At 36.8% G+C, this 17,317-nt stretch overlaps 2 protein-coding genes, 1 long non-coding RNA gene and 1 pseudogene across 3 annotated transcripts; 1 reads left to right on the top strand and 3 right to left on the bottom strand.

Moving 5' to 3' along the window:
* Positions 1 to 307: 307 nt before the first annotated feature.
* Positions 308 to 1,013, bottom strand: LOC120012608 (annotated as a pseudogene).
* Positions 1,014 to 1,116: 103 nt separating this feature from the next.
* LOC120011960 lies at positions 1,117 to 2,647 on the bottom strand. Its single transcript, XR_005471179.1, has 3 exons — positions 2,207 to 2,647; positions 2,045 to 2,112; positions 1,117 to 1,522 (listed from the first exon to the last, which is right to left on the bottom strand). It is a non-coding gene; the product is annotated as an uncharacterized LOC120011960 (long non-coding RNA).
* A 2,982-nt stretch (positions 2,648 to 5,629) lies between these two features.
* On the top strand, positions 5,630 to 7,635 carry LOC120012609 (cytochrome P450 81Q32-like). Its single transcript, XM_038864045.1, has 2 exons — positions 5,630 to 6,541; positions 6,831 to 7,635. The coding sequence occupies exons 1-2, from the start codon at positions 5,630 to 5,632 to the stop codon at positions 7,449 to 7,451; spliced, it is 1,533 nt and encodes a 510-aa protein (XP_038719973.1). The 3' UTR covers positions 7,452 to 7,635.
* Positions 7,636 to 8,126: 491 nt separating this feature from the next.
* LOC120012232 (triacylglycerol lipase OBL1-like) lies at positions 8,127 to 11,260 on the bottom strand. The gene is made up of 5 exons (XM_038863556.1): positions 10,679 to 11,260; positions 9,817 to 10,013; positions 9,659 to 9,692; positions 8,803 to 9,419; positions 8,127 to 8,463 (listed from the first exon to the last, which is right to left on the bottom strand). The coding sequence occupies exons 1-5, from the start codon at positions 10,980 to 10,982 to the stop codon at positions 8,206 to 8,208; spliced, it is 1,410 nt and encodes a 469-aa protein (XP_038719484.1). The 5' UTR covers positions 10,983 to 11,260; the 3' UTR covers positions 8,127 to 8,205.
* Positions 11,261 to 17,317: the final 6,057 nt, after the last annotated feature.

Raw genomic sequence — 17,317 nt, forward strand, 5'->3', positions numbered from 1 at the left:
TTATTCTGTTAAAGTAAACAATTATTGCATTCTACTATGTTGAGATGCAAAAATGTAAAATCATGAGACTATACTTGCTTCGCTAGGCTGCATGTATATCGAGAAATAATCCACGAATATTGATAAACGACGACTCCTTTAATTTAGGCTTCCATTCTGTCTGTGATCACGGATTCCATCTCTGGTTGCTGTAGTTTCAATCTTATGTTTCCTTCTTCATTGTTCCCAACTCTACATGCAGTAGCTTCATTTACGAGTTCATGATCAGCTTCTGATCCCTTCCTGTTAAGGATAATCACCAGTCCTTCAAGTGCAAAATCAGAGACTGTTGCTCCTCAATCTCTTCAGCAACTTGTGCTGGAGTAACCTCCATATCTTCCTGTAAGCCCTCAATTTCTCCATAGAGTCGATGATCGTCCTTGATTTCCAAGTAATTGGAGGCAGCATTTTGAACCCCTGAAACTTGCAATAGGACATGTGAATATGCATATCCACGGGCATGTGTCCCGAAAGCCTACCTGCGCAGGAATAAGACCAGCTCTTCTCTGGAGGCTTAGGATGGAATGAAGAGTTTCCTTTCTTTCTCCCTTCCCCTATGCTCTTGATCCTTTCCGCAGGTACTGTTCCACGGATGCGAGTGAAAGATTTTGTAGTTGTTTGCTGTTGTTAACAGTATCCTTGGAATATTTTGTCTAGCAGGCAAAGCTAGACTGCAATCAGTATCTTCAATGAGAAGAATCGATTGATTTACCGCCTGCCAACAACCTCCTCAAAACATCGTCGCACTTGACATTCGCTTGCTGCAAACCATAGATATCAAATTTAAGATAATTAGCCATGGCAGCTATCAAGCTTGATTTACCAGTCCCTGGAGGACCACACAAGAAGTAACCACGCTTCCAAGACTTCCCTACTCTCCTCCTATAAAACTCCTCCTCTTGAGGAACCTTTTCGGATCCCCTATCACCGTGTTCTTCATCAATAAATAGATAAGAGGATAGTTCCTTTGATAGTTACCAACAATCTGTTGTCCATTCTGGAGCCGGATTTTGAAGGCCTTCTCTTCATCAATAAATAGGGTAAGAACATTTTCAGAAGGAAGCTTGGAAATCACACTTCGTATGAAACCTGTTGTGAATAATTGAGATTAGATGAGGAATACAGAATACCTCATCCAGCATTCTCAAATTATACAACTCTCAGAAGCATGGATTGCCATAAGAATACAACACATCTACTACTCTCGCATAAAAGTTGGTGCATCCAGTAAATTGAGAATTCGATGCTTGAAAGTTAACTATCCGTGACTGGAAGAAATCCAGTCACAACTGCAGCGACAAACTTAATTGTCTTCATAATTTAAGAAACATAAATCTATTTCAAAAGCTTCATTGCATCTTGTGTATCCCAGTTGGACTTCAGAAGCAGTGAAAGTTTTGAAAAACTAGCCTTTGTCATCTCGGTATGGCCTGTACCTTCAATCTCCCCTCGAACTCCTTCCACTACGCATTCCATAACCCCACTGCAAAAGGCAAACAATTCAATTACTTGTCAGAAATATGAGGTCAAAATAAGAAATTCCTAGGAAGATTGCATTCATAGTTGTTATTCAAACTACACAACCATGCACACACTTTACATTAATACATTTTGTTCGCTTGTCTAAAATTACCTACACTATTTGAACAACCAGAAATTCAACTGATATTTATAAGTACACTCACATCATCAAATTTCATGCTTCAATACAGAAGGATGTAAACTTATAGGGTTAAAATAGATGGTGTAAACTTAGTGGTTTAGTTTATGTGATGTAAATAAAATTTCCCCCAAAAGATTTTGAAATTCCGTTCAGGTTCTTCATAAGACCCTCTGGCTCAATCCTCTTACTGGACATAACGTTCCACAGAAACTTTCAAGAGAAAGTCGCAATCTTTTTTCAAGAAAACACAAAGAAAATAATTTTTTTCCCCAGTGTGTGCTGGTGCCTGCTTGTATGTGTTGGTGTGAGAGGAAGCGGGATAAATAGTTCAGTGAATTTCACCTTCATTTCAATGCAATCCTCCAAGTCCCCAAGCTATCGGTATCAACATCCCATGGAATACTCAGAACCTATCAATGCAATTAAAGTATATCAAAAACCGAGCACTTAAAAAAATCCATCAAAAAAAACGAGGAAGAAGAATCCAGAGAGGCACAAACTAACCACAAGCTTTCGCTCCATGGGGAATTAGGATATTTCGAGCTACAGAATTCACCGAAAGACGCAAACCCAGAGTGAAAGCCTCACACTCAAAAGACAAAAAAAATATTGTTCTCTGCTCGGCTCTCGCGAACTCACCACGACACCCTCTCTTAAATTTCTCCACACACTCCTCTTCGCACCCAGCACATAACAAGCACACCTCTTTCTCACACACAAACATCATCATCGTCGTCGTCTCCATTATCGTCATCGAATACCAAATCAAACTCACCGTTTTCCTCCACTGAATTCTAAGCAATTATATTCAATTTTTTGCTATACAAATCAAATTAGCGAAATTATTAGAAAGAGAAAACAATATTTTGGGGATTTACGCGCTCCCTGACCTCTGAATCCCTGGTATTAACTATTTTCAAAACCCTAAATTAACTATTTCCTAAACTCTCTCTGGGGCGCGTTATGGAACACCTTTTGTATTTGGGTCTGGCACTGCGTCCCAAGCCTCAAGCCCATGGATCATGGTGGCTCTTCATCATCTTGCCCTTCGCCCCTTCCCAAGCAATGAGTTGGGCCGTTGGACTCAAGCTAAGACTTCGCAGTCGAAGGATAGCAGGCCAGAGACATCAAGGCCCAACAATAATAAAGCTGGTCATGTAGAGACGCAATCCTTGTGTGGTTCCTCTTCAACTATCTGCATGACTGCATGCATGAAGACCAACGACAACCACATTATTCTTTAATTAATTACCTTTCCTTAATTTGCAACAACTATTTTTTTTTAAATATCAACCAAATATGATTCACATTGAAATCGAACGATTTACAACAACTATTATAGTAGAGACAAGTCTCAAACTGCTTGAACAAGAAAAGTCGAATATTGAGTAGGAAACCACGTGTCGCGACTTTAGTATTCAATACGGGGCTACGTATGGCAACAGCGTTACTCAGTACCCTACTTAATATATATGTTATATGAGATGAGATGGTATGATATGACTGCTACAACTTAAAAGTTAGTATATGATGTGTTATTAATTATTAACATAAATTAAAAAAAATTGTAAGGTCCATTCAAAATCATATTGTAAGTGAACTAATCCTTTTTTTCCCCTAAAATGCTTTGTCAATCACATAATTAATGCCTTTTGGGTTCGACCACAAACTCAAAAGGGTTGAGTACACATGGAATTATAATATTTGTTCTTTGATTCCATTTACAAATGATATATTTAGCTTGTGGAGAGTTAAAGCAAATTTTATCAAACCTAGTCGGTAGCTTGCGCAATATACGAGAAATGTCAACAAAAATACAAAATTTTCAGTTTTAACTTATATTATTTATAAAACTAATTTGTTCAATACATATATGTTATAAATTTATAATGATATAATTATAATAGAAGCATTTTTCACATGCGTACCCAATTTTACACACTTGTTTTTCAATTATAGATATATATAGCAGGTCCACAACAAATATGTGGTCCCCACTTTTGTTGGACTCTATTATAGTAATTGAATTTCAAGTGTGTAAAATTGGTACACATGGATGTCAGAATTCTTCATTATAATAAATTAGTATAACCATATATATATATATGTGTGTGTGTGTGTCGTGTGTGTATGTATGTATATATAAAGTTCAAATACACCTATAATGCGTATCAAATAGATTTTTGATATCACATTATTTAATATTTATACCCAATTCAATATTTTCTGGAACACACCATGCTGTTAATCAATAGATGATGGGTGGGCGTAATCAATACGTTCATTAATTGATCACAACGTGAATTCTGACCCAAAGCCCGTTGGATCACGAGTCGTTGACCATGTGGGTTTAAAAAAATGGGTTGTTTGATCCACATGCATGTAGTGACGGATCGCCGGAATTTATTTATTTATTTATTTTTACTAAGATCTTGATACGATCATGAACCGACATGCTAACATCGTGGAAAGGAGATCGGATCTGATCATTTGCAAATTGCAATTAATACCACGAGAGAAGAAAGATCATGCATCTCATTCGCAATTACTACCACAAGAGAAGTCTAATTAAGGCTCCGTTTGATTTTATAATAACAACTTACATCTATATATAGCATTATTATGTTGCATCTAATGTTAGGAATGGTGTAGGGATAACTACCACTGTTATACTTAGGCTTTACATTTATATACCTTATCAATACCAAATCATACTTACAAAAAAAAATAATTACAGTTAATATTTCATTGTAAATTAATAGAGTAAGTTAATAAATATTTTTTTGCTATGAGTAAGTTAATAAATATTGATATTGAGATAACATATAATTTTTATTACATAGATCCAACTTACGTTGAACTTCTAGTAGTCAATTACTCCTTATGATGCCTCTTGACGAAAGGATATCCTGGGTTTATTATTGAGGTGGATTCAATAAATGTCGACGTCGTAATAGCTTTGACAGGAGAAGATTATTTATACTTTAGAATGGGTCATTTTGTGAGGAACACTAAATCTCTTTTTACACATTTGGATGTCTCTAATTGTCATCATATCCCTCGCTCTCGTAATTTTGTTGCTCATTCCTCGTATGGTTGAGTTTGATAGTAAAAAGACCAATTTGCGGAGTGTGTATCCTGAGGGAAACTAAATCCCTTCTAGCAAGGGTTCACAATCAGACATTTTAATCTTTTCTTCAAATCCCGGGGATTCAGTCCCCCCAGTTACAAGTCACTGGTTCAACCTTTTGACTTTTCTTATAAATATAATATATGCATGCATGCCTTCAGCACAATGCTATCAATTCTCTCATGTTTGCAGTTGTGGATAGCTGGCAAAATGCAAGACATTTATGAATAAGATAAGAAATGCCTCTACCTTTGGTCCATCTGATTAAAAATTCTACAAAAAAAAATGCTAGACATCCCTTTTTTTTTTAGGTATCCTATATGAAATCCGAAATCATATTCGGGATAGCTGAAACAAATAGCAATAGAATCCGTAAAGCTGCTATAAATTCTATACATGTTTCAAGTTTGCGTTACAGTTATTACTTCTTTTTTTTAATTAAGGTTAGTCCATATCTCTTTAAAAAAAGACAATTGGAGGGGTTATGACTTCTGAGCATTGAAGTATCTCCGCTGTAATTCTGAACACTATCATTTCTCGCTATTTTTTTTTTCTATCCTTGCTGTTTATGGACGTTCCAGACTATTATATCATGAGCCTTTTTCCAACTGAGTTGTCAAGTGTATCTTGACATGCTGTCAATGAATGAATTTAAAAGATAAATCTAGATATACATCTTGATTCCTTTAGGACTTTCTAATTAAGTTCCTATAAATAGACATAATATCGATGAAGCGATCACCACGAAAACAGAAGAAGCTATAGCTAGGGAAAAGTACTAATTAAGCTCATCAGCCATGGAAGGCACCACTGTCTTCTACACATTCATTTCTCTTCTCTTCTTCGTTCTTGCACTCAAATTCTACCTCTCAAGAACAACAGCCACCCACAAAGACAAAAACAGTCTCCCTTCTGGACCACCTTCTCTTGGAATTCTTGGCCACCTCTACCTCCTTAAACAACAACCCATGCACCACACCCTCCTCAAACTCTCTCAAAAGTACGGCCCAATCTTCTCATTACGCTTCGGTTCACGCCGCGTGGTTGTCTTGACATCAATTCCCCTCTTCCAGGAATGCTTCACTAAGAACGACATTGTATTCGCCAACCGACCTAAACATACCTTAAACAAGTACGTTAGCTACAATAGCACAACCGTCACACAGTCCTCATACGGAGAACATTGGCGCAACTTGCGCCGAATCTACGCCATTGAAATGTTCTCCAATCAACGGCTCAACACATTCTTAGGCATCAGACAGGACGAGGTCAAGCGATTATTGTTGAGCCTGCTGTCTAGCGGTTCTCACCATGATTTCGCCAAGGTAGAGCTGCAATCATTGTTTTTCCAGCTAAACTTTAATATTATTATGAGAATGGTTGTAGGGAAGAGATACTATGGTGAGAAGGAGAATGAACCAGAAGCTAGGAAGTTTAGGGCGATAATGTTCGATATTGCGAACAATGCTGGACCGACGTATCCAGGGGATTTCTTGCCCATTTTGAAGTGGACTGATTTTGGGAAGTATGAGAGGAAAGTGAAGAGAATTGGTCAAAAATCAGATGCTTTTCTACAAGGATTGCTCGATGATCATAGAAGTACAAGAGGAGGTCCGGAGAGTGAGAATTCCATGCTTTCTCGTCTGCTTTCTCTGCAAAAGTCACAGCCAAAGGAGTACACGGATGACATTATCAAAGGAATCATAATGGTAATGAGTCATGGAAGTAATTTCTTCTGTTGCATGCAAATTTCATGTGCAATTAAACCTAAGTTCTTTTCTCACATGTCACATCCAGTTATGATAGGTATCCCATCATCTGGTATTCCAGTTATCTCAGTTTGTACGGAGCCCACAAATTCACTTGAACCATATGCATCCAACTCAGCAATTGAGATAACTGGAACACCAACTGCTGGAATCTTAATCACTTTCGAACTAACACTGACCATCATCCAATGAAAGCTATTTTTTCACTAAATGTTCACGTGTCGTGCAGATCATGATGCTTGCCGGAACTGATACATCAGCAATTATGTTGGAATGGATATTTTCCAATTTAGTTAACAAACCTGAGATTTTAGAAAAAGCTCGAGCGGAAATAGACTCTCAAGTAGGTGAAGAAAACTTGGTTGACGAGCCAGAACTTCCAAACTTGCGCTACACTCAAGCCATCATATCGGAGACCCTTCGGTTGTATCCGGCTGCGCCACTTATGGTCCCGCACGTATCATCAGATGATTGCACACTTGGAGGATACCACGTCCCTCGTAACACAATGGTGTTGGTTAACGCATGGGCTATACAAAGGGACCCTCAACTCTGGGATGATCCAACAAGTTTCAAGCCAGAAAGATTTCTGAAGGGGGAGAATGAGAATAGTAAAATCATAGCATTTGGGATCGGAAGGAGGGCATGTCCTGGATCAGGCCTGTCCCGCCGTATTACTGGATTGTGTATAGCGTCACTGATTCAATGCTTTGAATGGAAAAGGGTGGATGACAAATTAGTTGCCATGGATTCAGGAACGGGCGGTGTCGTCGTGCCAAAGTTTGACCCATTGAAGACCATGTGTAAAGCCCGGCCCATCATGAATAAGCTTTTCCCTGAGGCGTTCTAGCCTTCTTGGTTGGGAATGCCGTGTGTAAAGCCCAGCCCATCATGTTTGGGGCAAGCAGAATGTGTCTGTGTGTTGTCTTTCTGCTCCTGATCTTATTGTGATGTCAGTCATTGTATTTTCTTGTGCGTATGTAGTTTACTAAGGTTGAGCTCCTTGGCTTCTTGTGTTTGAAATTTTGAATAAGTAAAAACTCCTATTAGTTGCTTTGTACTGAAGCTTCCTTTTCTCGATTTTTTTTTCTCCATTTTTACCGTAAACCAGAACTGGTAAAAATGCCTTGGACCCAGTAACATATGAACTTGGATTTGACCATATTAACCAGACCATTTGGATCACTTCCTACACCATGAACTTGGATACCACGCTGTGACTAGCTGAGTGGTTTGGTTCGTTTAAATATAATATTCCGGTACTTTTTGTCTTACCTACATTATGATTCAGTTACTTGAAACTGCAAAAAAAAATTACTAAAGATCATCATTTACGAAATGAAAACGACATTTGAGTGTTGAGCCCCTGTATGGAGGAATTCTGCAATTCAACAAGCTAGGTTTGAAATTCACATTTGATGGTGTAAGAATAATCTGACAAAGTTTGAAGTTTGCATTTAGTGGTGTGTATGAATAATTTGACAGAACACGCACATACTCAGAAAAGAAAACGAAGATAAAAGCATGCAGAAACAGTCTCAAACTTTATTGAGTTGGTAAGAAAATCACATAGATTTTATTTTCACTAACTTTTCACAGAGAATTTATTCATTTTTTGTTAAAAACAGTCCTGGCGAGCCCAAACGAGTGCTATTAACGTAATCTTGGGGACAATGTGCAGGTACTCCTGGAACCACCAGTCCAATCACTCTAAACGTTCTCATGAGCCAACCTTCCTTGTAATCGGCTCCCTTGGTGTACCTAATCGTGAAGCTTCTTAGCAACTCACACACGGCATTGAAAACCATTGGAATCACCGATGATATCGAGAAGTAGTTCTTGTTCGGCAATACTGGAACAATCTGCATATATATATACATACATATGCATCACAAATTATGATCAGAAAAAAATAATGGTTGTTAAAATCTTATTTAACAAAAATTAAAACCACGCGCTGAATACATCAGCTACTCCTAACATCTAAAATTAATGCAGAGGCGGATCTATAAAATAGATAAACAGGGACAATTGGTGCAGGGGTGGATCTAGAAAATAGATCAACAGGGGTATGGTCAATGGCGGAGCCAGAAACTTATAATGAGGAGTCGAAGATTCACGGACTGTCCTGAAAAATATTTTTAAGACTATTTATTGAAAAGTAATCGGAAAAAAGTAAATATATATAGTCATTAAATTACCTTGCCGTTATAGTTGCGGTCATAGTAAACGCAGGTCCCAAAATGTTTGAACATAAGATCTTTGTCATCAAAAGGAAGCCTAGGAACCATGTCATTACAATAAACAAACCTGTAATATTTGACATCATTGTCCCCCAACAATTTCTCCATGTACTGCCCAAATTTCTCATCTCCTACTCTTGGTTGTCCAAATGTGTACACTCCCTCCAATCTCTCCAACAACAGTTTCTCCTCATGAAATGCCAACACTGCTGGAAACAGAATTGCCAGTGCACCACCTAGGCTGTGACCAGTCACTATAAATCTTGTTTCATTGTTTTGAGGTAGAATCTGTCTTAACATGTCTCTAATTGCATAGTAAGCCAACGGTGCAGGGCGGTTATAGTCGTTGCTTATTTCTTTAGGCCAACCGACGCATTTTTGGAGGCCTAGAGATTTCATGAAACCTCCATGGATGTTTCCAACTCCATGAAGTTGGTACCAAGAGATATCGAAGTCGGAACACCATGCGTCTGCGTCGAATGGTTCGGTTCCTCTAAATGCCACAACAATGGTGTCGTGACCATTTGTTCTGTCGCGAAATATGGAGACTTGTGTTGTGGCCTTCTCTTGATAATCTGCATATATAATTTTTTGTATAGATTAACAACAATACTAAGAATCTTAGTGTTTTTTGCTCCAACTATCCCAAAGACTGAGATCAACGCGCATAATGCATGTGAAATCGTGTACGTCCATCTCAGTAGTTGAGACAGTTGGGGACAAAAAACATTAGAATCCAAAAGATTTTTGATAGATTGATTCATAATTTGTTAAATATTTCAATTAATTGAAGTTGCCTCTAGTTTATAATTACCATTCCAGAAGTCATAAAAACCCAAGAACTCCATCTGCAAATGATCAAAAACGACAAATTATGTATACTAATTAAAAAGCATAATTAAAATTTAGAAATTTCACAAAAATCTCTAATATTAGTATGTACATGAATGCATGATTTATATATGCTTTTACCTTCCAGTGATCCTCAACGATAGTTTTAAGGTAGGCCTTGTTCTCATATGATGCTTTAGAAGCCATCATAGATAGTGCTGCAAAGTACCTACAGCCATCTTCATGTTTGATGTTACTGTCCAACTCCATTCGCTTGTCAAAATTGCCTATACATGATACAAAACTTGCCGATGTTCTGTCAGGCACCACAACCTTGCCTGCACAAAATAAATCCATAAATCTATATATATTTAGTATAAATCTATCTTTTTTTTGGTCCAAGACATCATCATGTGCATTTCCTTCTAACAGTTGAGTGGGCGTAAATCCCAGTCGCCAAAACAATCCACACCACACTGGTGACAAGTAAGATTGGACCGAAAGTCATGAGGGCAAGCGCCCGAAAGTGGGACAAGTCCATGTAACCAGGACTTCACAAGGAAATATTCAGATCCTACCTAGTTGGTTCGAACTCCCGATCTTGAACACTGTACGTCATAAGTTTGGAGGGATAACCAATTAGATTATCTTCAAGTAGTTTCTAATTGGGTAGATAAAGTAAATGTTCCCCATCAAGTTTTGTGGAACATGTCCAAATTGGAAAATTAAGAAAAAAGAAACAAAAGGATACTCCATGAATTTAGGGGAAACCAGCTTCTTCTTTTTTTCTTTTTTTTTTGGAAACTAGCTTGTTCTGTCTCATAATCCCAAAAAATCAAAAGCTAATTTTAATTTATAAGTTGTTTATAAATAATTTTTATCATATTTTTGTTTAATTTATTGGGTGACTATTAACTATTTATCTTGCTCAAACTTGTTTACACTATTTAACCCTAAAATTCTCTCATATGCAGAAAAAGAAAAAGAAAATGGAAGCACGTACCTCTTAAGACATTGAGCAAAAGCTTAAGAAAGCCACCATTATTTGACAGAAGGTTAAGCCACGTTTCAAAGAGTGATCCGATAATTGATAATGGCGTGGACAAGAATTGAAGAACCTTTTGAGCCAAAATTGATATGAAAATGATCCATCGACGATCGAACTTCTCCTCCTTCTTTGCTTTGCAATCCACAAATTTTCTATTCTCAATGTTACTGGAGAACAAGATTTTAAACAAATCCACAAACTTCACCTCTTCGGGCTTCAACAGCATATGACTGCGAGAAAAACTCTTATCGCACTCCATGCCTTCACTGAGATCGATCTTAAAATTAAGACTAGCTTCTTCTTCTTTTTTTTTTTGATAAATCAGTGCTTTTTATTAATATGCATATTAAGAGGGCAAAAACACAATGAAAAGGGATAAGATATCCAAAGCCCTGACACAACAATACCAAAAGATCCACAGAAAGCAAACAAGAACCACTACAGAACCCGTGGAGAGCAATGCAAGAGACCCAACCAAAGGAAAGTCCTATAAGACTAGCTTCTTGTTTGTGAATTTGCTATAGTAAGTCAGTCAAGGTCTACTTCATTATATAGAACTGTAAAGGGTAAAATCAAATAAATAAATGAAAAAAAAATTCAATAGTCTCTTGTATCCCAAATTTTCACAGCCAAAATGAAGTAAACGTGATACATGAGTTGCGTTTATTTCGCGTGATACAGCTTTTGACATTATTGGTGACTTTTTTCATTGGACTAGCACAGTCTAGTAGTGAAGACCAACTACAATTGCATTATTGTACGTATAACTAAGAAAAAAGACCAAAAAGTCTCGAACATAGATATATATATATATATCTCTACATATTTCTATGACATTAATTCACTTATCAATTCAAATAATAGGCAAATATCCCAGGCCATCCTTTAGATGCTCTGTTGTTTTAGGACTTTATACTCCTATACTTTTATTCTTATGTAAAGAAAACAAAAGCAATGGAATTTTTTACGTTCTAATTACCTACCTAATTAAGCACATTGCTTTTGAAAAGTGAATTAATTGTGAAGAAAGTGACTTGAGACTAAATGTCGGTGGAAGGGGGAAAAAGAGAGGTTAATTTGGTTTATCACGTGGAATCAACGATTGGGTCATTTTCCTTTTCCCCTTCCCGTGGTAGAGAAGACATAATAATTTCTCTTTTTGACATTTGACACCAATACATATGCCACCACTGGCCCACACCTGATGCTGCGTGTCTTTCATGCCTTAAACAATAATTGTCAGGTATAAGAATTGATGTTCTACAGAAGCAACATCATGAGTTCGGGATAATGTAATTTTTTATAATTGAAAAGCTTAGCTACTTTCCAACTCCCTCATCAAATATTTAAATGCTAAAACTGAGTAATCGAAAATTTAAATTTGTTTCAATTTAATGACTCGAGTAGATTTTTTTAATTTTCAATAGTCAACCAACTTACGTGGCATCTTGTCTTAGTGAAAATCGTTAAGAATTGACGATGTAACTTGAAGTAGATGATGATATTAATGGGATGCACAAATTATAAAAAAGAAACCCTAAATTTCTCAAATCATCTTACAAAGTCTCTAGAGCATATCATTGCAACGAGGATTTGGACAATCCTTGCAACATCGAGTTTTCAAACCACTTCCAAAACAACGTCGTTGGCCTGGCTATCGTCGTTGCTATTTCCGATTAGAGTGATGTCATCCATCACGATGACGACATTCTTTATGGAAGATCGAGCCCGATTCCTATTGTGTCGTTGGAAGCGTGTCTCTATCTTGATGACATGCTTCTTGCGTGGTGAGCTTTCCAATTGTAGTAATGGATATTGTTGGTTATCTTTTCGTATTAGGTCTTGGCTCAAATCTCAATTGATTCGTGGAGTTGCAGAGTCTTCCATGTGATCCGAAATTTACCGATCAATTATCCGATGAATAGTTAGATAAATTCAACGTTACCAAAGCAAGAGTTATTTAACTTATTTTACTCCCTCAGTTAATTATGTATTTAGAGTCTCGTCTTTCTAGAGTGAAAATTATTGTTCCTATTTCTTTTGACACACCTTTCTCATCACACTTTTGTGTATTGTCCTTACATACTCAATGGTTTTGGGTCCTCCCCCCTTCAAGTGATTGCCCTACACACAAATCCATGGTCCAAATTTTAGTGATTAGTAAGAAACCTGTGTGCCCAGAAGGATGTCAAATACACTTCCAACGGTGCAGGTTATAACATCTAGCTCAAAGTACAATGATGATAAATGCAACTCAATAGTCTGTCAATAATGCAAGAAATAATACATAAGATTAGAAAATTACTTAATAGATTGGTAGGTAATATTTTATTGTATTTTGTTGCATCCAAATATGTTTGAAGACTTGTACTTTGAATCTATTATGGTTTGCTTTGAACAATGTGCTGCTAAACTACAGCTATCTATTTTGGACAGTATGGTGTTATGTTTGATTGACCTTATTTTATGGATCCTTTGATACTTTTATATGTACAAACTATCAATGTAACAATTAAGGTTGTTAAATTAAATCGTATGAATCGATTCATAAAAATTTTGAATCGTGAATCGTAAGACTCACTTAATTTTTAATAATATATTATAAAATATATGCATAATCATATAAGATGAATTTATGGTGCTAAAAACATATTTATAAAAATCTAACATTGTATTAGTATTAATTAGAGTATGGTGGTATTGATAATTCTCGAGGTTGGTTTTTTTTTTATTGTGTATCACATCCAAAATAGGAATATAACTTGGTTTGGTAAAAAAAAGACTTGGGCTGAAATGTTCAGCTTTAATGGACATACAAGCGCAGGCCCAATTTACGACGTATATTGAAAGAGTTCTCAAGAATCAAGATGACACGTATAGACCACCTTTCCCCTTTCTGATCCATTTGTCTCCTTCTCAATCTCAAACTTCTCTATGGCCAACCTTTTCCCTTACAGATGCTTCCTTGATTAATTTTGTGCCCTCCCAGTTACTTGTTTTCTACCTCCGGTGAAGACATCGCATTCGCATGCAACTTTATCCTCTTCATCTTGCGATGCAGGAGAGAGGGAGGGGAGTTTCCAATTTTGTTCATTTGTGTAAATTTCTCTTTTTGATTTTATTTTCCTCTGTCCTTGTTTCTTCTGAATCGTTCTATTCAAACCGATTCGTACGATTCACAAACTAAATTACACGATTCCTTTTCCAATCCGATTCAACGGACGATTCGCATCATTTTTCTCCCAAGGTCAAATCGAATCGCGATTCATGCTATTCTAACAAACATGGTATATAACAGTTACTACAATACAATTGTAGTAGTCTTACTTGGCCATCTACAATTTTTTGAAGAAAAAAATAATTTTATTTCATGTTCGTAATTGTCCGTCCACACCAATATAAAGACAATTGTAATTGATTTTTATACCCCACATAAACTGGTTGATTGTTCAGATTCGAGATATAAAATTGGAACAAATTTAAACTTTCGACAACTAAGTTGTAAAGTCACCGAGTTAGAATGTGTCCTCTGAGAATTGTTAATATATGGACGCAGACCTTATGTTAATATATGGACGCAGACCTTGTTGTGAATGGAAACATTTGGGTCCCGAATCAACAGTAATGTGAAATAAATTTTTTTTTTTTTCTTTCTTCTTCTTTTTCGTCCATTGTTGAATGTTAAGCTACAGAGATAGTCATCCAATGCACACATGTGCTATTGTGTTCTTTCAGTACCTCCTATCATTCATTATGACTGTTCTTTCGTCGCGCTGGCTCACACTCCTGTACCTTAATGGGTAAACATAAGGATAAGGTCCATAGCTAATTCGCTCGATGGATTGATGGTCCTCAATTTGCTAATTCTGTGCTCCAATTCATCTCTAATTCGAGTTCTTGGGAAAAAAATTCCAGGAGAAAACCAAAGAGCATATGTCATGTCGGAACCCCAAATCAAAACAATACATTATTTGGCCAAACCGGAACAATGTGGTGAAGGTTGCTCTTGTGGCCTTGTCAATGGTCTTATTGCATTTTACTGATGCAGAACATGTTTCACAAAGGATTATGCACCTTTTGGATCATCCTAATAGCAAAATTGTCTAGTAGAAAGTTGGAATCGGGTGAAACTTGGTGGGCTGATTCAAAACTCGACTCACACTAGAACGGTTGCTTTGTCACTGGCTCTGCAATTTTTTGGCTAAACTTCATAGTCTAGGCGTCCAAATTAGCGTTGTTGCCATGCTAGAAAATATTTGTTTCTTTTATCTTTCTGTTTAGAAGTCTAAATCGCGTTCCGTTGATTCTGACTTGTTTTGCATTATTAGTCATGCTATTTGTGGGCCTAATCCAATTTTGTTATTTTTGACATTTTTTTTTCAATTTTTAGGATTTATCTTTTGTTTAAAAAAGATTATGAGCCGTGAAGCGTGACAACTTTTGAATAAAATAAAATAAGTATGTGTTTTCAGACTATTCTCTACGTTTCCTATTCGTTTTAAGGTATTGTCGAAGTTCGTACATTTTATCCATATCCATTCTACATTATTTATCCTTAAATTAAGGCTTTCCTGATTAATGACAACTATAAAATGTTCACGTATGTTCATCATAAACAATATGAAGTTAAACAAACGACTCTTCCAAACCGTTGACATAACCATTCTAATTCTCAAAGTCCAAGACAAAAAGATTCTTAATTATGTACCTGAATTACATACAAATGCCATTTTCGAACCTGACTTGATCATCAAGTTTTTAAGTGATTGCTCTGTTAATTAATTAATGGGAGATGAGATTGAGATGCAAGGGATCTGCTAAATCCAGACAAGTCAAATAAGATGGCTGCCAAGCATGGATGTCGAGATGAATTCCCGATTGGTTTTTATAGTTTCTTTTTTTAAACCCACGACGACACAAGTTTATCTTTTAGACATTCAATATGAGCCTAAACTCGAGTCGTCAATCTCACGCACATAGAAGTTTTCCACTTACAACAAGATATGTTGAGCCAAAGCCAAGCGAGTGGCCATGCATAAAGGTATTGCTCCAAGTGATAATCCATCAAACTCAGGACCTCCCGAGTCCATACTGTTTAGCCTTAGAGATTTACTAATTAGGCTATCACCTAAGTAATTATTGGTTTTTATAACTTATCCAGCTAAAGCCTAAAATATGCACAAAATAAAGTGTTTTTAAGTCTTTCAAAGTACGTCGACAGTGCTATTCTAATCCTCAACTCTGTTTCGCAGTGTGAGGAGAAAAAAAAAAGAGTGAATGGAGATCCAACATTACTCTCACCAGCACAAGCTAACATTCATCAGTAGTGAAGATCAAACTGATGGTGGCGATAGAATTTCTTACCAGCTGGTGTCATGGTAGTGTCTCCCCCCACACCATCGAGGTCAAGGGTTCGAGATGCGGAGGCACTTTTGTTTGATGGCGGCCGGGGCCACATCACCTCACATCATCAACACCCATGAATTAACCTTGTGTGAAGAGATTGATTATGATTTTAAGTTCTCTTGTGATGGCTGCATTCTCCCTATCCAGACCACATTTTACAAATGCGGAGATTGTGAGTTTATGCTTCATAAAACCTGCACTACCCAATTACCTGAATCTGGGGAACATTGGCTTCACAATCACTCCTTGACCTTGCTTCCAAAATCATCTGGTTCTACTGTTAATGCTAGTTTCTCTTGTTTTGCCTGTCGTAATCTCTGCCACGGCTTCGCCTATCGTTGTGATGAGTGCTTTGATTGCAAAATTTGCGCTCGATGTGCTTCGATTCCCTTCAGATTCAAGCACGATGGTCATGAGCATGTCCTCTGTTTTGTTCAAGAAACAAATTACATCCCTTGTAATGGTTGTAATAGCTGTGAAAATTTGTTCTTATTCAAATGCTAGGAATGTTCCTTTGTCCTGTGCTACCCAATGTGCCACACTTCCTGCCACAATCAAGCGGACTAGAGATGCTCATCGTTACATCCTCACTTATGATCTGTCCATTGATAATCAGTACGACTGTCATTTATGCAAGAAAGAGAGAGATCCGAAGCAATTGCATTGGTTTTACTACTGTGCTGAATTTGATTATTGTGCTCATCCCAAATGTGTTCTTGACAAGTTTCCATATCTCAAATTAGGACGTGAATAGCAATTGCATTGATGTAGGATTATTCCAGTTTTATTACCAAGAATACCGCTACGTGGGATTGTAAAGTTGATGGCTTGAAATTGTGCGAAATTTGGCAGAGTGATTCGATTCGGCGTAGTCGTCAATACTAGTCGCTATGTTACTAGTTCCACGTTATTTTGGCCAATTCCGCATTTTAAACCTTCAAATTAACATTTTACTATTTTTGGATATTTTCGTAATTTTTGTAATTTTCTTTGTTTTTGTTGCCTTCTTGTTTATTGTATATTTAGTTTCCTATTTATTTAAGGTTACAAAATCCTACGAGATCATCCAAGGATTAATAAAAATATTTTGAGATTGCTTCTCTTTCTGTGGACTCGAATTTCGATTTTCGACGATGATTTTGGTTATTTCTATTGGCTCCTAGTTTTTTTTGAAAAAATAATCAATCC

Source organism: Tripterygium wilfordii, chromosome 13 (genome assembly GCF_013401445.1).
Source record: "Tripterygium wilfordii isolate XIE 37 chromosome 13, ASM1340144v1, whole genome shotgun sequence".
Lineage (NCBI taxonomy): Eukaryota > Viridiplantae > Streptophyta > Magnoliopsida > Celastrales > Celastraceae > Tripterygium > Tripterygium wilfordii.

Excerpts from the sequence above, each read along its gene's own strand:
- LOC120012609 (XM_038864045.1), top strand. The coding sequence starts at position 5,630 with ATGGAAGGCACCACTGTCTTCTACACATTCATTTCTCTTCTCTTCTTC. Across the intron at positions 6,542-6,830 it reads TTATCAAAGGAATCATAATG|ATCATGATGCTTGCCGGAAC; the intron begins GTAATGAGTCAT and ends CGTGTCGTGCAG.
- LOC120012232 (XM_038863556.1), bottom strand. The coding sequence starts at position 10,982 with ATGGAGTGCGATAAGAGTTTTTCTCGCAGTCATATGCTGTTGAAGCCC. Across the intron at positions 10,014-10,678 it reads TTTGCTCAATGTCTTAAGAG|GCAAGGTTGTGGTGCCTGAC; the intron begins GTACGTGCTTCC and ends TATTTTGTGCAG. Across the intron at positions 9,420-9,658 it reads TTTTTATGACTTCTGGAATG|ATTATCAAGAGAAGGCCACA; the intron begins GTAATTATAAAC and ends TTATATATGCAG.